This window comes from Apodemus sylvaticus, chromosome 21 (genome assembly GCF_947179515.1).
Source record: "Apodemus sylvaticus chromosome 21, mApoSyl1.1, whole genome shotgun sequence".
Classification (NCBI taxonomy): Eukaryota; Metazoa; Chordata; class Mammalia; order Rodentia; family Muridae; genus Apodemus; species Apodemus sylvaticus.
The window spans coordinates 4,726,832-4,747,300 of NC_067492.1; the positions used below are offsets into that span (position 1 = coordinate 4,726,832).

At 49.8% G+C, this 20,469-nt stretch overlaps 1 protein-coding gene across 3 annotated transcripts in view; it reads right to left on the reverse strand.

The window, feature by feature from the left end:
- Nucleotides 1-8,728: 8,728 nt before the first annotated feature.
- Nucleotides 8,729-20,469, reverse strand: part of Capn9 (calpain 9) — a 41,355-nt gene continuing 29,614 nt past the window's right edge. For all 3 annotated transcript variants that reach the window (XM_052166490.1, XM_052166489.1, XM_052166488.1), the window contains 7 exons: nucleotides 18,167-18,224; nucleotides 15,788-15,852; nucleotides 15,302-15,370; nucleotides 14,430-14,508; nucleotides 12,301-12,417; nucleotides 10,594-10,652; nucleotides 8,729-9,677 (listed from right to left, as the gene is read on the reverse strand). In XM_052166490.1, the coding sequence (XP_052022450.1) occupies nucleotides 9,651-9,677; nucleotides 10,594-10,652; nucleotides 12,301-12,417; nucleotides 14,430-14,508; nucleotides 15,302-15,370; nucleotides 15,788-15,852; nucleotides 18,167-18,224 (474 nt within the window). In that variant the 3' untranslated portion in view covers nucleotides 8,729-9,650. The remainder of the gene's footprint in view (nucleotides 9,678-10,593; nucleotides 10,653-12,300; nucleotides 12,418-14,429; nucleotides 14,509-15,301; nucleotides 15,371-15,787; nucleotides 15,853-18,166; nucleotides 18,225-20,469) is intronic.

Sequence of the window (20,469 nt, forward strand, 5' to 3'; positions counted from 1 at the left end):
TTAATTTATTTTCATTTTATGTCCACCATGCCATTGCAGTGCCCCAAGAAGGCCAGAAGAGGGCACTAGATCCTCTGAAACTGAAGTTCGAGACAGCTATCATGTGGGTGCTGGGAACTGAACCCGGGTTTTCTAAAAGAGCAGCCAGTACTATTAAATTTTTTTTTTATCACATTTATCAAATGTCTCCATCCTGCTGGGTCTGATGATGTCAGCTACTCAGGAGACTGGAGTAGGAGGATTCAAAGTTCAAGGCCAGCATGAGCTCAAGACAGCCTGGACAACCATCTCAACATGGAAACTGAAAGTAGTGCTGTGGCAGGGTTCATGCCTAGCACACACACACACACACACACACACACACACACACACTAGAGAGAGAGAGAGAGAGAGAGAGAGAGAGAGAGAGAGAGAGGGTCTTTTGATGAAGGTAGAAGGAAAACATGGCAGAATGTGCCGAGGTTAATCTAAACAAGGAGAACTGGGTGATGGAGTCTTAATACCCCTACCCCCAGGAGGCTGTGGCTTAGCAGCGTGACACACCCCAGCGTTACTGGGCTCTTTGAGGCCCCATTCCATCAGAGTTCCCACTTCCCTCTCACTATCTGTGAAAGCTTGGCTTCGCAATGGTTTACCTGAACTGCTTGACTCCCATGTCCGTCTGTCTGGACAACTACGTTCTGTAATGAACCAGCTCTCTGTCCAGTTCACCCAGTTCCTGAGCATCACCATCTCTCCGGTCTGATGGCCGTGGATCGGCTGTCCTTGTCCAGTCCCTGGTCTCTGTTCTCTCCTCTTTCAGCTAAGTGTGGCCCACTGTGAACTCTTTCCTCCAAAAGGTAGAGACCTCAGCGAGCAAGGCCAGGCCCTCCCCTGGGGAGCGTGCCCCTGGCGGAGCCGCTCTGCTTCCTGGACCCTTCTGTAAGGACGCCCCCTCCTCGATGCATTTCATTAGGCATTCACCATTCTAAACTGTCCCACCTGAACAGCTAAGCATCCTTCAGTGTCCCAGAATCCTGAAACAAACACTTTGTAACAAACACTTCTCTCTACTATTTAGTTTTTTAGAACTCACACAAAACTTGCAAATTGCAGTAAAGTTTAACTTAGAGAAAAGTAACCCAGGGCCACAGGATGGGCTGGTGGGTTAAAAACACCTGTTGCCAAGCCCGAAGACGTGAGTTCTATCCCAGGGTCCCACAAGGTAGAAATTGAGATCTGCTTCTCACAAGTTGTCCTATGACTTCTACACAAGGTGTAAGCATGTCCATAGACATGGACTAAATGTATAAATCAAGGAAATAAATGTGATTTTAAGATTTATTTATCTTACTCGAGTGTTTTGCCTATGTGTATGTCTGTCTACCGTGTGTATTCCTGGTACCTACAATGGCCCTGAGAAGGTGTCAGCTCCTTTGGAACTGGAGTTACAGATGGTTGTGAGATGCCATGTGGGTACTGGGAACTGAACTCTGATCCTCTACAAGAGTGCCAAGTGCTCTTAACCACTGAGCCATCTCCCCAGGCCTGTAAATAAATGTGTGTGTGTTTTTTAAAAGAAGCAATATGTTGGATTTCGGCAAATCGAAGAACTAGACCCAAGAAACCAAAGCCAGCTGTAATGTCCCAGCTAAAGTGGGGTGAGGAGGGGTGCACTCTTTAGAAACCCACACTCCACACGATAGAGCTCTGAGATCAACCGTGCATCCATCCACCTTCCCAGGATGCTGGTCTTTGAATGATCCGGTCTCTGTCCCCACAGCACTCCCCTCCTGAGGCAGCCAGCTGGTTATTAGTCTGACGACATTCCTGTTTCAAGAGTTCCCAGACTTGCAGAGGGACGACACAAAACCCTAGTTAGTTTTTGTTTGGCTACATTCTTGTCTAAATAGTTAAGCAGTGAGGAGAGGAAGCAGGACAGATCAAGGGATGAAGGCCTGCCCTTTCCTCTTTATGTTGGAGAGTGGTGCCAACTCTATACCCTTGGTGAGGGACCTTTGGGTTTTCCCACAGCATCCGATGGAGAGGCAGGAAGAGCCTGGGCCTCCTTCTAGCCCTGGTACAGTACTTTCTAGGACACGATCTCATTTGTCTTGGTGAGAGGCTTTTTCTCAAAATTCACATTTCATTTTCCATTATTTCACGGACACTCCTTCCGAGTGAGTTCACCCCGTGTGATCATATAGATAATCCCGAGTCACATGTGCACGCCAATAAATCTCTACACGTTCCTTTCAACACAATGGTAATAAAAATACAACAAGCCACATGTGTCTGGGTTTGATTTAGCTCAGGAAAACTTTTAGTTTGGAAAACAAAAATCTTATAAATAAGGGTTCAGGAGGGAGGCGTGCACTGACAGTCCTGTGTCTCCCCCTTTGAGTAGAGTCTGGCATTAGCAATCTCTGGGCACAAAAACAAGGCACAGGAGGGATGGAGCTCGGCTGGGAGGTAAAGATAAAGGGAAGTCTGTCCTTGGCACTCGTTAAAGACAGCCTAGCACACAACCCCGGGACCAGGCTTTGCTGTAGGGGCTGTGCCGTGGGGCGTTGCCTTGGAGGGGACATTGAGCTCTTCTCCAAATTTGAAGAAGGAAAAGTGAGTTGACAGTCCAGAGGTAGAGCGGGGTGGATGATCAGGACTTGGAAAACTACTGGGAGGAAACTTTGGCAGGAAGGGGCATTCTAGCTAAAGTGAGCCAGCAGGCTGGAGGAACAGATGTCATCTGGGGCACAGTAGAGGAGGAACTTGATCTGAAATAGGGGTCGTCACATATGCCTGTTATCAAATAGAGCAAGTAGCCTGGAGGCCGACTATCAGAGGCCTCACTCTGAAGAACCAGTTCTCAGCCTTTCCTTCGCTCCACACTCTCTGTTTCCTTGGAGATGTTCTCTACAAAACCCATCCTTGCTTTGCCAGCTGCCCCCACCCACCTCCTGTCTGTGTGCTGGTCTTTCGAACACTTCCTGAACTATTCCCTGCAGGTTGAGCCCTCCACAGCTGTAGCAGAGGCTAGCCTGCACCTCTCAGCCCTCAGATCATCGGACGAAAGGCATCACTTTTAGAGAGTTGCATCTACAGCTCCATCTTGAACTTGCTCCATGCTTGCCCTTGGTCTTCCCAGCCCTGCATCGGGCTCTTCGGTCATCCCTGGCTGCGGCCCTCTGTGCACTGATTCCACTTCCAGATCCTCAGAGGGCAGAAGAGGCCATCACAATGAGACCCGCCTTCCCACACACCACAGGACCATAAACTACAGTATGTCCACAGCCTGCTCCCCGAGAGGGCCTGCCAATCAGAGAGAAGCCCTGGGAGAAAACGAAAGAGCAGAGAAAAGTCTCTTCTCTGACCTGACAGTGAGACAGCGCAGCATCTGAGCAGAGGCAGGACTGATCTGGACTCAGGAACCCAGCAAAGGCAGTTTCCATTTGTCTTGATGCAGCAGGAAGTGTGGACAAGTGAGGGGCAGCATTTCTAATGAATGGGACAGGAATAAACTTGGGAGAAACAGAGCATCTAGTAGGCCTAGCAGTCTCTAACAGCCTTCAGGCTCTGATCCCAGAACATCGAAAATAATGTAGTGCCCGAAAAAGAAATTTAAAATTACAGACTTTTACGGCAAGACATGTAGCTCAGTTGGCAGGGGGATCGTGACTGGAGTGTGCGAAGTCCCACACCGTAGAGCCCAAGTTTGGGAATGTTGGTCCATGATCCTAGAACTCGGAAGCAGAGGGGAGAGGATCAGAACTTCAAGGTTGTTATCAACTCTGCAGCAAGTTCCAGATTGGCTACAAAAGTCTGTCTCGAGAAAGAGAGAGGGAGGCTGGAGGAGACTCGAATTCTGTTTCCAGCATCCACATGGTGGCTCATAAATACCTGTATTTGGGGCTGGAGAGATGGCTTAGCAGTTAAGAACACTGAGTGCTCATCCAGAGGTCCTGAGTTCAAATCCCAGTAACCACATGGTGGTTCACAACCATCTGTAGTGAGATTTGATGCCCTCTTCTGGTGTGTTGGAAAACAGCTATGGTGTACTCACATAAATGAATAATTCTTGATAAATAAATAAATACATGCCTGTAGCTTTGGTTGTAGGGGATCTAACACCCTCTTCTCATCTCCAAGGCCTCCTGCATTCACTCAGGAGCCCAGCCATTCACATAGAATTTAAAAGATAATGTTTAAAAAAGATTAGAGACCTTACCCCTATCCTGTTATACTGTATTTTTCTGTGTGGGTTTAGCAAAGAGGAAATGAACCCAAAAGTAGACACTGTGGCAGTCCTAGGTGGCAAAACCTAAAATCAAGATGGAGAGTGGTTGTGCTGGTTTCCAGTAGCCTGTGTCCCTGAAGAGCCAGAGAATGTTTATAGGAATGGGAAAATATTTAGCAACCAAGCTAAGATTCAGTCAATAAAAACGCCCACTCATGCAGAGAAAGCAGGAAAACACAGGCCACAGTGAGGGGGAAATCAATCATTTGAACTGACCCAAAGTATGGATTAAGAGACAAGAATATAAAAAGGGGTTTTACAGAGTCCCATGTGCTCACAAAGCCAGAGGGAAGATGGGACGGAGACAGGGAAAAGCTAAGCTGAGCCTGGAGAGTTGGGAGCCGCAGGGCTGAGGCGAGAGATGGGAGCCATAGGGCTGAGGAGAGAAGATGGGCGAGATGGATGAAATAAAACACAGAAAAGATACAGAGTGGAACACTGAAGAAAACAAGCGAGGGCTATCGGGCTTGCTCAGCTGTTAAGGGCACCTGTTGTCTTCTCAGAGGACCCAGGTTCAGTTCCCAGCACCTACATGGTGCCTCACAACCATGTAGCTGTAACTCCAGTCCCAGAAATTGGTAAATCCCCTTCTGACTTTCATGTGCATCAGACACACGTGGTACATATGTGTAGGCAAAGCACTCCTAGACATAAAATAATAAAATGAAGCTTTGTAAAAAAGAGGCCGGAGAGATGGCTCAGTGGTTCCGAGGACTTATTCCTGCAGAGGACCCATCTTCAGTTCCCAGCATTCACATGGCCACTGGCAATCACCTGTGACTTCAGTTCCAGGAGCTCTGATGCCCTCTTCTGACCTCTGCAGGCAGTGATCGCACGTATACAGCCATCAATTCAGGCCAAACACAGCACAACACAACACAACACAACACAAAATAAAATAAAATAAAATAAAATAAAATAAAATAAAATAAAATAAAATTAAATTAAATTAAATCGCATGCAAGCTAGCTAACTGGTCAAATGCTTTTATGTGTCTGCGTGCCCAGAATTGCCCAAAGCAGAAGAAGAAGTGGATAAACAAAAATAAAATGCTTGAACGAAGCAACCAATTTTAATAAAACCCATAAGGTAACGGTGGGGGGGGAAGCATGCAGGTGCAGAGGAGAGAGGAGTATATTTCTCGCACTGCAACGAGGTGGAGACGTCCTGGGAAGTCCTGCCATCCGGCAACCTTGCTCTCAAGGAACACAAGTAAGGATTACAACAGATACCTCATCAGAAATGCTGTGAACTATAAGAAAATGGAGCAACACCTCTAACCGATTCAAAGAACAAAGAACCATCTAGAAGCAGTGCCTTGGATTGGCACTGCGGTTTCAATGTGTCCCCAAGGTTTCCTGTGTGGAATTTAATCCTTACTATAAAGTATTAAGAAGGTGAAGATGGCGGGTCTGGAGAGTTGGCTCCGTGGTGAAGTGCTTGCTATGCAAGCCCGAGGCCCTAAGTTCGATCCCCAGCACTCACACACACACAAAGCTATAATCCCAGCACTTGGGAGCAGAGCCAAGTAGGCTTTGAGTGTTCACTGGCCGTCCAACCTAGCTCCACATTCAGTGAGAGACTGTGCTTCAACAACTAAAGAGGAGAGGCTAGGGCAGGGGTGTCCAGTGTGCCTCCACAGAGTGAGGGGACACACTCCTCTCTGTGGTGTTCAGACAAGGAGTGTGCAGAATCCCACACACCGGAGAACATCAGAATAGGGACTGAAGCTACAGGACCCTTAACCAGGAATGCAGAGACTGACAGAAGTACCTCAGTATGCCTGGGCAGAGGGTGAACATGCCAAGGAGACCATAGAGAGGGAGGGGATGGAGGCAGGGGACAGCTGCGTGAAAAGAGTCTCGGAGGGGACTTGGTTGGTGGCTGGGGTCACAGACCTTACATGAATCCCACGGACGCCCTTTTTTTCAAGTGGCTGGTACTGTCCCTGATGAGGTGTGCTGAGAACTGACCATGGGGTCAAATCCCAGAGTGTAAGAGGTAGACCCTGGGGGGTGGGGTAAGAGACCCGGCTACGTCCACATAGTGTGCAGGACGAGGCAAACTCCTAAGATGGCAGTTCCCAGAGCCGTGATGGGATAAGAGTAGGAAGCTTCTGGAAGCCAGGCTGTGTGTGGTCAGCTCAGCTCTTCGCACATCTTCCCTGGTCAGAACTCTGAGCTATCTGGGAATGGGGTCCTTCTCTTCTCCTTCTTCCCAGCATCTCCATGGCTCAATTAGACTAGTTGATGCCACCTGGCTTGGCCTTCAAGCCTTGGCCCTTGAGGACTTCATAAAGACGTGTTACAAGTCTCAGAGGGCACAGGCACACTCGCCCCAAAGCTGTCTCTGCTATCTTGGATTTCCTTCCAGAGGCTCCAGTGACTGCCTGGTTGGTCCCTCTGACTGAAAGGAACAAAACTTCCCCTCAGGGCACAGCCCAGTAGACAATAAGCCAGGCTTTGTCCCCAGGAGAGTTCCAAAGCAGTTCAGGTACCATGGGAGTCGCTTGACCTCTTTCTTCCCTTCCTTTTATCCCTTCTGAAAGGCCCAGGGGCTGGGAACATGCCCCGTGGCACCAGCAGCCAACACAGCCTACTACTGATTCACAACTGTGGCGGTGGCGGCGGCCTCCCCACTGGAAGTTGGCAGGCACTCTTGGCTCTCAGTAGAAGGAGGCTTTGTTTCCACAAAAGACTCAGGGCCCTGAATTGGGCTGGCACCAGTGAGCTTGGTACCCTTGCCCGAGTCACATGCCCTGTTTTTCTGAAGCCCTGGCCTTTCATTGGATCACAAGGTGCTGAGGTGACAGGGTTGGGGAAGTTTGGAGCCAGCTCCAATTTTGAATCCCAGGGGCTGGTTCTGGATGTTATACCAGACAGCCTAGAGGATTTGGTGTAAGGACCTGTTGGCATCAGAAGCTCTCGACAGCCTCCGAATCCAGGGATGAAGTCATCCCTAGGCCACAAGGACCCTTTTGCCATGGCAACCGCCACCCATTCTTAGCGTACGCCTCACCTGTGCTTCACCCGTGTACCTCACCTGTGAGTGATGATGCGCATGAGTATGTCACAGCCCAAATAAAGGGCAGAGACCCCTTCTTCCTCCTCCTCCTCCTTCTCCCCCTTTGCTCTTTTCTCTCCCCTGTTTCCCCCCAGTAACCCTCTTCTCATGGAGCTGTGCTGGCCTGGTGTGATCTGTCCAGACACAAGCCACCTTCTAACACAACAGGTCCTATAGGAACACCCAGGGGGTTCAATGTAAGGACCTACAGAGTCACCAAGGTTATTCATTGTAAGGTCCTATAGAAACCATTTCTATACCCAGGTTTGTGTTCTTTAGATCTGACCACGGGGCTGTGGTGAAAGTCAAGCCTAGAGACCACTCTGTGGGAAGAAGTTGGCAGGTGACTGCATGCTGAGACTTTGGCAAAACAGTTCACGCTCTTAACCACTCTATCATTTCTCCAACTGGAGACTTTCTTTAAATGTAATGCTGGTTGGAAAGATGCCTCATGGGTTAAGAATAATATTGCTGGTGAGGCCTGGTGGTGCACGCCTTAAATCCCAACACTGGGAAGGCAGAGGCAGGAGGATCTTTGTTAGTCTGAGCCCAGTCAGAGAACTACATAAGTAAGACTTTGTCCAAATTAAAAAAAAAAGTACACACTGCTCTTGCGGTTTCCAGCAGTTCCCAGAAGGCCCCTCAGGTGGTTCACAACTACCTAGAATTCATTCCTGCTCCAGGGAATCCATGCCTTCTTCCGGACTCCTCGGGCTTCTGTATTCATGTCCACATCCTTACACACAGACACATCATTAAACAATTAAGTATTTTTAAAATTAAAATGAAAAGGCTGGTTGATGGCTTACTAAGTAAAGTGCTTGCCTCACATACCAGAGCATGTAAGCCCAGTCCTGGGGAAGCAGAGCAAGGAGACCCCGGGACTCACTGACCTCGACAGCCTGGCCCACCTGGTGAGTTCCAGGAGACCCTGCTCAAAAATCAAACACACTGGAGCTGGAGAGACGGCTCAGCGGTTAAGAGCACTGACTGCCCTTCCAGAAGTCCTGAGTTCAATTCTCAGCAACCACAAGGAAGGATCTGATGCCCTCTTCTGGGGTGTCTGAAGAGAGCATTAGTGTCCTCATAAGCATAAAATAAATAAATAATTCTTTTAAAAGGGGGTGGGGCTAGAAAGATGGCTCAGTGTACTCATGTACATGAAATAAATAAAATAAATAAAAAACATAAATCTTCAAAAAAAAAACCATACACACACACACACACACACACACACACCAAAAAACAAAAACAAACAAAACTCCAAGGTGGAGTGGCTGGGAGATGGCTCAGCAGGTAAGAGCCCAGACTGTTTATTTGATTTTTTTAATAATTTCTTTTTTTAAAAGATTTATTTATTATATATAAGTACACTGAAGCTGTCTTCAGACACACCAGAACCTCATCAGATCTCATTGTGTGATGGTTGTGAGCCACCATGTGGTTGCTGGGATTTGAACTTAGGACCTCTGTCTGGAAGAGCAATCAGTGTTCTTAACCACTGAGCTAAGAGCCCACACTGTTCTTGCAGAGAGTCTAAGTTCAGTTTTCAGCACATGTCACACAGCTCACAAGAGCCAGTGACTTCAGCTACAGGGATCTGACACTCTCTTCTGACACTCAGGGAAACTGCGTTCACGTGCACCTGCACACAGACAAGCACGTATGCATGAGATTCAAGAGATGATAATCGAAATATATTTAAAAAGCAAGGTGGATAGTGCCTGAGGAGTGGACACCCGAGGTTGTCCTCCAACACACACACACACACACACACAGAGCTGCCATCAGTCTCCCACGGGAGCACATCAGAATCATTTCCATGGTCACCCACAGCACTTTAGGCTCTCCCGGTCACCAGGCTCTGCTCCCTCCATCTGAGACAAACACTTTCCCTAACCTCCCCTTGAATAAAGAAAACAAAGGAAAACACCACGTGTGTGTGTGTGTGTGTGTGTGTGTGTCTTAATAGCATGATTGGAGCCCTCGGAAGCCAGGACCGGGCACTGGAACATGGAATGACCGATTGGTGGGGGAGGGGCGGGGGGGAGAGCATAAGGCAACCTCCTGCCTGAGCACAGACACGGGCGGTACCATGGGTTCTTGTGGAGCATCCATCTTACAAGAAGTATCACAGAATCAGAGATACACAGCCAGTCCCTTTAGATTCTTCGAAATCACAATGGAGACGGGAGGAGGGTGGTGTGAGGCAGGGGGAGAGCAGAGGGCTGGACGGCTCTCCAATAAATGTTCTGAGGTTCTCGGTGCAGATGCTGAGTATCAGAGGGGTAGCTGGCATCAGGTCAGGGCAACCTCAGATGTTCATGGTCAAGCTGATGAACTGGAAATAAAGAGAGAGATGAGATCTTAGGAAACCCAGCCCAGCAAGCGAGGGGCGGCCTCGGTTTGTGTGTGTCGCAAGAACTCTGCTGCTCATCTTGCACAGATCTGGGCTTCTGACTCAACGTGAAACCATTTATTTAAAATTTAAATTAAAACAGATGGCTGGGTGTGCCGCGTGTATAATTATTTTATGTATGCATACTTATGTGTGTGGGGGTGCAGACTGGAGCTTGATATTGGGCATTTTTCTCCCCATTTTGTATTTTGAGACAAAGTCTGTCACTGAACCTGCAGCTACTAACCGACCACACTGGCTGGCCAGTGCGCTTCAGAGATCCACCTGCCTCAGCCCCCACACACAGCGCTGGAGTTAGAGATACATGCCGCCACCTTGGCTCTGCACGCCGTTTGTGAAGCAGGTGCATCTCCCAAGTCAGATAAAAAAGTCTAAGTGAACTTTCAGTGGAGGGTGGAGAGCACAGAGGGATAAGATGTGTTTTGTCCCTGTTGAAGGGGACAGCCTCACAGAGACATCTTGGGCATGGCAGTGCTGAGTTGGGCTTGGTGGTTTTGGCGACCCACCTTTTCAGAGAAAGCCGACCCTCTACCATGGTGGGGCTGAAGGGAAGGGAAGCAGGCTGGTGGCTCAGGCTCCTCGTGTGCAAGCAAGCCCCGAAGCAGTGGGAAGCAGCTCCCTTCCTCTCACCAGCTCAGGCTGAGGTAGAATATTCTGTTTCCCCCACACCCTCTTTCTTGGGAGTAGTGTGAGCAGACACCGGGGCAATGGAGACACCCACAGCTCACAGGATTACAGCTACACTGCAATTGCCCACTGTGAGCGCTTGCCCTGCCTGGGTCTCCACTTAGCGTGTCCATACTCTGCTGGGCCCTGGCTGGGGTCTGCTCGGCCATACCTCGTTTATGTTGAGATGGATGAAGTCCTTGTTCTCCACACTGAGAGACTGGAACACCCCTGGTGGGAGGGAGGAAGCGTCACAGCAGAGTCAGACCTCTGGGCAGGTTTTCCTGGACCACCAACAAATCTGTGGGTAGCTGCTCCCTCTAGTGGAGATCAGATTCCCTGCCTGGTAGGGTGGACACTGAAAGGCTTCCATTCCTGACCTGGGAGACCAGAGAGGGGACCTCAGGTTCCCACCTCCAGAAGAGATACAGCCAAACCTTGATTAGCAAGGTGGAGGAGAGGCTGTCCCAGTGTGTGTGTGTGTGTTGTGTGTGTGTGTGTTGTGTGAGTGTGTGTGTGTGTGTGAGAGAGAGAGAGAGAGAGAGAGAGAGAGAGAGAGACGGAGAGACGGAGAGAGAGAGAGACAGAGAGAGAGAGACAGGGAGATGGAGAGAGGGAGAGAGAGAGAGAGAGAGAGAGAGAGAGAGAGAGAATGCAGCACGGACCTACTTGGATGCTGAGTTCCCTAAGCAATGGTGACAACATCCTGTCACCACACCGGGACACTTCACTATGACCTGGACATCCCGTGGCTGTGCAGGTGTGTAAAGGTGTGTAAAATGTGTGGCAATTATAAAACTACAACACACTGGGACGTGCCCGTTTGCAGCCGAAGGGACAGTGGGTGACCGAGCTGCCCTGGATGCATTCGGCCACCCTTCAGGGCTATTTTAGGGGAGAGTGTGACAGTGAGCCTTCTCTGTAGAGTACCTGCACACAAGCCTTCCACCTTTCCTGTATAGCAGACGCTGCTGGAATGACTGGGTCTGTGTCTGGGGCCTTCAGGGGGGTGGGGGCAGAAGAGGGACAGAGACTTCTCATTCTGGGTTTGGTGAGGGGATTTGGCCTTTCCTCAATAGGAGGCGCGAAACCTGCCCACTCACAACCCTTCACAGCCTGTAGCTGTGTGACAATGGTAACCACAGGACGTCATTTGTACACACTATATTGCATCTCTCAGCTGACCACAGGGCACATGTGTCTGCACAGACATCCATGGGGCCCTCCGTGTCCTAAATCTGCATTCTTTTCCTCAGGGTCTTATGTACTCATGGGTGGTGACTGGAGATCCTGAGCTGGGCACTCCTGAACTGGGGAGGGGTCCAAGGAGGCTCTTGGCTCCCCCGTACACTCAGCTTGCCTGCACACTCAGGGTCCCTGTACATTCAAGGCTCCCCTGCACACACTCAGGGCTCCCCTGCACACTCAAGGTTCCCATGCACACACTCAGGGCTCCCATGCACACTCTCAGCTTGCCTTCACACTCAGGGCTCCCCTGCACACACTCAAGGTTCCCCTGCACATTCAAGGTTCCCATGCACACACTCAGGGCTCCCATGCACACTCTCAGCTCACCTGCACACTCAGGGCTCCCCTGCACACACTCAGGGTTCCTATGCACACTCTCAGCTCACCTGCACACTCAGGGCTCCCCTGCACACTCAAGGCTCCCATGCACACACTCAGGGCTCCCGTGCACACTCTTAGCTCCCTGTATACTCAGGGCTCCCTTGCACACCCAGAACTCCCCTGCACACACTCAGGGCTGACATGCACACTCAGGGCTCCTATGCATACTCTGGCCCCATGCACACTCAGGGCTCCCCTGCACACTCTCAGAACTCCCCTGCACACACTCAGGGCTCCCCTGCACACTCACGGCTTGCCGTCTCTAGCCGCACCAGACAGTTGAGGTAGTCATCAAAATCCAGCTGGAGGGCCTCGTCTGCATACCTGAGGACGATCAGCTGCAGGAGATGGCCACTCAGCTGAAAGCCTGAGGACAGACAGGGGACTCAGGACCTGCCATGGCTGACCCCATGGCGAGACGACATCCTTGGGACCTCCAGAGGCACAGAAGTGAATTATTCAGTGTACAAAGCCTGTGTGCATGTGTTCATGTGGATGGCCATGTGTAAGGGTGTGGGTGGAGGTCAGAGGTCGAGGCAGCTACTGCTCCTCAGCATCACCCCGCTTCCTGGTCTGGGAACTTGCTAAGTAGGCTAGGCTAGCTGGCTAGCAATCTTCAGGGATCCCCCTGCCTCTGCCTCTCCAGTGCTGGGATTACAAGTACAGGCTACCACATCTTACTTATCTTACATGGGTTCTGGGATTGCATCCAGGTCCTTAGGCTGGTGTGGTCATCTCCCCAGACCATTAGTCTATCTGTCTGTCTTTTCTCTTCTCTTCTCTTCTCTTCTCTTCTCTTCTCTTCTCTTCTCTTCTCTTCTCTTCTCTTCTCTGCTCTGCTCTGCTTTGCTTCGAGACAGGGTTTCTCTGTGTAGCTCCAGCTGTCCTGGAACTCACTCTGTAGACCAGGCTGGCCTCGAACTCAGAAATCCGCCTACCTCTGCCTCCCAAATGCTGGGATTAAAGGCGTGCACTACCACGGCCTGGCTTGTTATTTCTTAAGGTCTTTAAGATCAGGGGTGGGGCATCCTCTTAGAGACAGGAGGGAGGAGGAATGGGATGAGGAACTGTGGGAGGGTGGACTAGGAAGGGGAGTGACAACTGGACTGTAAAAACTTAAAAGTAATTTTTAAAAAAGACCCTTAAGATCCAAGGTATACGGTTTTAAAAATCCATAGAAGGGATGGAGAGATAGTTCAGAGGGTAAGAGCACTGACTGCTCTTTCAGAGGTCCTGAATTCAGTTCCCAGCCACCACGTGGTGACTCACAACCATCTGTAATGGTATCTGATGCCCTCTTCTGGTGTATCTGAAGACAGCGACAGTGTACTCATATACATAAAATAAAAAAATCTGTAGGAAAGATCCAAGGTATTGGAGATCTCTCCTAAGGGACTGCTGCTCTCTCTGAGGGGTGCTGTGTAGGGCTCATCATGGTGGAACTGTGCACACTGGGGACCAGTGTGGCTCTGGAGATGGCCTGGCCACCATAGGGCATGGCTCCACTTCTCCAGCCTTCATTTTCCTGATTCGTCAGTGTGGTGGTTTGAATATGCGTGGTTCTGGGAGTGGCACTAGTTGGAGGTGTGGCCTTGTTGGAGGAAGTGTGTCACTGTGGGCACAGGCTTGAAGATTTTCATCCTAGCTGCCTGGAAGCCAGTCTTCTCCTGTCTGCCTTCGGAACAAGATGTAGAACTCTCAGCCCCTCCTGCACCAGGCCTGCCTGGATGCTGCCACGATCCTGCCTTGATGATAATGGAAGAACCTCAGAACCTGTAAGCCAGCCCCAATTAGATGTTCTTATAAGCGTTGCCTTGGTCATGGTGTGTCTTCACAGAAATGGGAACTCTAACTAAGATAGTCAGATAGTTTGGATGAGTGGGAATTTCATCTGGGTTGGAGTTTCATCGCTCTGCTTCCCAATCCATGTTTTTGGGGGTGCTATCCTGTCCCCACATTAACTCTGGGTGCATATCTATCTGCATGTTAACAGGAGCATTTGGAAGTCCAGCAGGGATCTTCCCACTCCTTCTTCCACTTCTGCCAGAGGTGGAGGCTGGTCTGGCTCAGGGCACTGTCTCTGGAGCACACACATCATGCCTGGCCTCACCATTCCTAAACCCTGACAGCTGCATCCATGCAACCAAAGGAGCGTGAGCAGCTCTTCCCAAAGCAGCTTAAGACTGCAAAGACTCGGAAGTTCCCTGTTCAATCTATCCTGCCCTGGAAATGGAGTCACAAGCCCCTAAGAGAACCAGACACTGTCTCCTGTTTATGACACAGTTTGTTATTCACAAAGGACCTGAGGTTTCACTCAATGTTGTGCCTTCTTCATACAAACACGAACACGTCAGCAGGACACACATCCAACTTCTTTACCTGCAGCTTTCAGTGCTGTCCGTAGTTCATAGGAAGACATGGTGCCAGACTTGTCCACATCGAACTGGAGAAACAGGTCCTGGGGCCAGGAAGAAGAGCATGAGAAGTCAGAGCTGAGGAACCAGTGACAGTTGGCAGCTGCCTAGGGGCGACAGCTGCCTTCTAGACAGACAAGGGTGGACCCGCCCTTTCTCTTTCCTTCCTTTCCTTTCCTCTCCATTTTCCTTCCTTCCTTCTTCCCTCCCTCCTTTGCTCCCTCCTTCCTTCCTCCCTCCTTCCCTCCTTCTTTTCCTTCCCTCCTTCCCTCCTTCTCTTCCTTCCTTCCCTCCTTCTCTTCCTTCCCTCCTTCCCTCTTTCCCTTCTTCTCTTCCTTCCTTCCTTCCTTCCTTCCTTCCTTCCTTCCTTCCTTCCTTCCTTCCTTCCTTCTCTGACAGGGCCTCATGTAGCCATGTCTAGCCTCCAGTTCTCTATGAAGCAGAAGGTGACCTTAAACTTCTGATCCTTTTGCCCCACAAAGATCAGAGTCCTTGGTCTTTGAATGTGGGGATTATAGGTGTGCTCCACCATGCCTAGCTTCATGCTGGCCCAGGACTTCATGCATGCCATGCAAGCACACTACCAACTTAGCCACTTTCCCAGCCCATAGACCAGCCCTCTTTTCTTCTGTGTAGTGCTGAGGACTTTGGGTCTTGCACTATAGCTCTACTTCCAGCTCTGGGTCCTCTTGTCTCCTTCCCTTCTGGCTGGAAGCATTGTGGTACCTCGCCTGCACTAGGATGCACTGTGGTTCCTTGACTCTCTCCCAACAGCATCTTAGCCTGGAGCCTAGGTCTTTACCCGGCTCTGCTGGGCGTCTGAGCCAGATCACATACCATCCAGTGCTTCAGCTTATCCCAGAATACCCGGAACTCTTCAAACTCCAGCTTCCCGTTGCCACTGGTCTGACCACATGAGCTAAGGGTCTTTCAACTCAGAATCCTTGTGTGATCACAAGGGGATCCAGCTCTGGGATCACAGAGGAGACCAGGGCTGTGTGGCATGAGGAAATATTAGGGACCCTGGGAGAGTCACTTGGAGACAGAAACCTCTGAGGAGGGCAAATGGAAGGTGAGATGGGGCAGCAGGCACCTGGATATTTGCAATGCAGGAAAGCAGGCCCATCGTCCCCTTGGGGGAAGCCCGGATTCATTAGGAAACCACCTCTCTGCTGCATTGTTCTGGCTCTGCTGATCCTGACCCAACCCTAGTTAGGTTGACAAAGCCTCCCTCTTCTTAGAGCTGCAGTGCCTGTCCCAGGAGAGTGAGCCCAACAGGACTCCTCTGCACAGAGGGACCCGTGCACCTGCTGGGAAGGATACATCCATCAGAGAGATGATGTTTCTGCAGGACAGCAGGCTTAGCCTCTTGAACTTGAGGGCTGTTTCTGCAATCACATAGGCAGCCGTGTGATCAGTGACCCTGATAAGACAAACCTATCTTCCCTTCTTCTGGGAGCCCAGTAGTGTAGGCAGATGGATGGTGATGTGGACACTGTCTTAGGACTTCCAGAAGGAAAGTTTGCATCTGTACAGAAAGCCTCAGGATGGGCTGTTTCCGTGCATTTACTTTCCAGTTAAGGATCCCAAGATTTTACCATATGTCTGCTTATTAAAGATGCATTTTCTTTTAATTTGTGTGTATGTGGTTTGTCTGTGTAAGTGTATGCTCAGGTGCCTGAAGGTGCCTATGGAGGCCAGAAAGGGGCATCAGATCCCCCCAGAGCTGGAGTTACAGGCGCAGTCCAACTCGGGTCTGCTGGAAACCCAAGTCTGGTCTCTGCAAGAGCAGCAAGTGCCCTTAGCCACTGAACCATCTTTCCAGCCCAATCATCATCCTGGTTAAAATTGCAAATATTATTTAGAAATTATGCCAGGCAATGGTTGCAATACCCATTACCCTGGCACTTGGGAGGCAGAATCAGGAGGATCTCTGAGTTTGAGGCCAGCATGGACTACAGAACAAGTTTTAGGATAGCCAGGGCTACACAAAGAAGCCCTATCGAGAGAGAGAGAGAGAGAGAGAGAGAGAGAGAGAGAGAGAGAGAGAGAAAAGAAAAAAAGAAAAAAGAAATGATATAAATGGCTAGTCAAGAGTATTAGCATGATAGATTAACAACCACACAATATTACTCCGCCATTTTCTAAGTGCACTTCAATGACCAGCTCATAAAGTTTAATGGGCAGGATTTTAAATTGCTAAAGAGATAAATGTGGTGGTGTATGCGTGTAATCCTAACACTAAGGAGGAAGAGGCAGGGAGTAACTTTGAGGCCAGCCTGGTCTGCAACATAGCAAGCTCCAGGCTAGCCAAGGCCCAAGTGAGAAGACCTGGCTTCAAACAAAACAGACAAAATATATCCCTCCCCCTAAATTGCTGAAGAAATTTGATATTCATACACAGCTGGTGGAACCTCAAAAACGCCACGATAGCTGTAATGTAATTGCATGCCTGTAATCCTAGCACTCAAGAGTTTGGGACTGGAAGAATATATATTTGAGGCCAGTCTAGGCATTTAGCCAGACCCTGTCTCAACAAATGAAACAAGGGCTTGGGTGTGCTCCAATGGAGTGCCTGTCTCGTAAGCATGAAGACCTGTGTTCAGTTCTCCAGGACACATGAAAAAGCTGGAGCACTGGCTTGGACTATGATCTCAGCACTGGGGATCTGGGATCTGGGGCAGCACTGGCTGGCCAGGCTAGTTTACTCAGTGAGTCCCAGGTCAATGAAAGACTCTGTCCAAACATACAAAACAAGGCCAATGGTCCCAAGGGGACCATCTGAGGTTGTCCTCTCGTTCTATATGTCAGTGCATACCTGTGCATGTGGACAACATAAACATGCACACACTAACACACACACATATACATACTTATACACTCACATATACACACACTCATATACAAACACTCGTGCAAACTCACACACTCACACTCACACACATACACTTAAACACTATCACACATTCACATGCACACACATACTCAAACTCACATTCACCCACTCACACACATACACTCACACATTCATACACTCACACACACTCACAGTTACACACACACACTTACACACACTAAACAGTATGCTAAGTGTAAGAATCCAGCAACAACCACACAATGCATGATTCTTTGATATAAAATGTTCAGTATAGTAAGTTTGAGACAAAAAGTGGGTGAGAGGCTACCAGAAGCTGAGGGAGAGTGGAATAGGAAATGACTGCTGTGGTAAAAATCAACCTTGTACACACATGTGCAAACACAGATACATACACACATGCAAGAACATGGACATGTATATATGTTATAAACGTGCATAACACAGACATATATACACACATGCACAGCAAGGCAACACACACATACACATATGTACACACATTCATGACTGCAGAGCACAGACCACACACACACACACACACACACACAATGACAGTGGTTTCTTGGGGATGATGAGAGATGCTAATGTTTTTTCTTTGCCGCTAGCTTTTTCATAGAGAAGTCTATGGAACACTCTCCGGGCAGCTGCATCCGTGCTGCAGTTAGGAAATAAGCAATGAGACCTCATTTCACAGTCTGCATACACGTGGACGTCAGCCACAGCGAGCAGGTCTGAGCTCTGAGGAGCAGAGCCCGGGAGAGCCCTGACTGGGTGGTGGCTCGTTCTCTCCAGGGAGCCCTGTCCCCAGTGGTGATGGCACTTACTCTTTTGCAGAACAGCGTTTAGAAGATATTCAAGCTCCTCTGCCGACACCTCCATGTCCTGTGGAGTGGAGAGAGTTGTTCTTCATGGTCTTTGACAACTCTAAACTTCACTAGGCTCCTGGGGGAAATGGCTCTGGGGACGCTGTGCTGGGGGCTGAGGTCACCTCCATGGTAGCTGCAACCCATTGGTCCCTCAGGGAAGGGTGGACCACTCAGGAGAGATAGCAACCTGGAAAGACTCAGGATAGGGTAAGGCAAGCTGCCCATTCCTGTAAGGATGCAGCAGTCTCTGACAATGCCTCAAAAAGCGGCCAGAGGTGTTAACGAGTCAGAAAACCTTCGGAGAGCAAGAGGTCCTTGCACCTCTCCACAGGAACACCCAGAGAACAGAAAAGATTTCATACATTGAGGTCTCGCCTGCTATTCAAGACAGAAGACCCAAGACATGGTTAGCCATGACCTAACCATGACAAGGTTAATTTAAAACCTCTAGGGGTGAGTCTTGGAATCATCAGGTTCAGATACTCACCAACCCCAGTGTCTATCTACAAAGCAAAAGCTGGTGAGAGATGCACTTGGGCCTTACCAGGACCATGGAAGGGAGCCCACAGTTGCGGGATGCCTAAGATGTTCAATGAGTGTGTGTGTGTGTGGGGGGGTATATGTGTCTGTGTTGTGTGGTTTGTGTGTTGTGTGGGGTATATGTGTCTGTGCTGTGTGGTTTGTGTGGTGTGTGTGTGTGGTGTGTGTGTTTATGGTGTGTGTGGTTTGTGTGTGGTGTGTGGAGTATATGTGTCTGTGTTGTATGGTTTGTGTGGTGTGTGTGTGTGGTGTGTGTGTTTATGGTGTGTGTGGTTTGTGTGTGTGTGTGTGGTGTGTGGAGTATATGTGTCTGTGTTGTATGGTTTGTGTGGTGTGTGTGTGTGTATAAGTGGTTTATGTGTATGTGGTGTGTGTGTTTATGGTGTGTGTAGTTTGTGTGTGTGGAGTATGTGTGTGGTGTGTGTGGTTTGTGTGTGTGTAATGGGTGTGATTTGTGTGTGTGTATGGTGTGGGTGTGGTTTGTGTGTGTATGATGGGTGTGGGTGTGGTGTGTATATGGTGTGGGTGTGGTTTGTGTGTGTATGATGTGGGTGTGGATGTTGTGAGTATATGGTGTGTGTGTGGTTTGTGTGTGTATGGTGTGTGTGTGTGTGTGGTGTGTGTGTGCCTGTGTATATGTTGGTCGGAGGACAGCTTTGTGGAGTTGGCTCTCTCCTTCACCTTTGCCTGGCTTCTGAGGACCAAGTGATGTCACCAGGCTTGCATGGCAAGCACTTACACTCACTGAGCCATCTTGCCTTGTTTAGTTTTTTTAAGACCAGGCCTCACTCTGTAGCCCAGGCTAGCCTGAAATTCACTGCAAATCTTCCTGTCTCAGCTTCCCTGGTGAGAGGCACGAGCCACCACACCCAGCTACTTAAGCGGTTTTTATGCACAAGGAGGTCTGGTTAGCTCCTCCGTACACCTGGGGGTTGAACTAACCATGCAGACATGGCCACAGATGTCATTATTGTAACATATGCCAGTCGGCTCTACTGCTGAAGCTCCCAGCCTGGGGAGTGGGTCTTTGGGATGCTCAGCTCTGGTAAGCAAGACAATTGTATAATAAATGGCCACCCTGACGACAGGAAACAGGCATGGAGCTACAGAGTCAGCCACCCGGTTGGCTAGAGGGCAGGACAGGACCCAGTGGGGAGAGCTTCACTCGGTGGGGGAGGGGCACTTTTATTTGTTGTTGCTAATGATCAATGCCCCACCTCTCCCCCGTGACTCCTGTCTCTGCCTCATGCCTCTGCTCAAGGGCTCACGGCTACCATGATGTGGGGCCAGCCCATCACCTCTGGAATCCTCGGGGAGATCATGTGACTCTGGGGTCCCCCCCATTCTCCATCATCCTCTGCCCAGATGGCACACGGCTCCGTCTCTCCACCAGGGTGCCCTGCCCCACGCGTTTACCACAGTATCTGCCTCTGTGTGTGCGCTCACCTGTGCCCCTTCCCATCCACAGCCCCAGGCAGGAGAAGGGAGCAATGCAATAGTCACTAGAGTCTGACGGAAGTTAACCCACCAGGCTCCTTCTACTAAGGGCTCCACTGAGGAAGTGAGCCTGGAGCCAGGTGTCGTTTCACCCCATTTCCCACCACTGCCCGGGTGCCTAGAAACGATGCTGAGCAGAGCTGGAAGTGGGGTGGAAGACCAAGGGTGGGAAGTGGACAGGTGCTCCGCCTTTTCCCAGGGGCCCTGGTCGGCCAACCAAACAC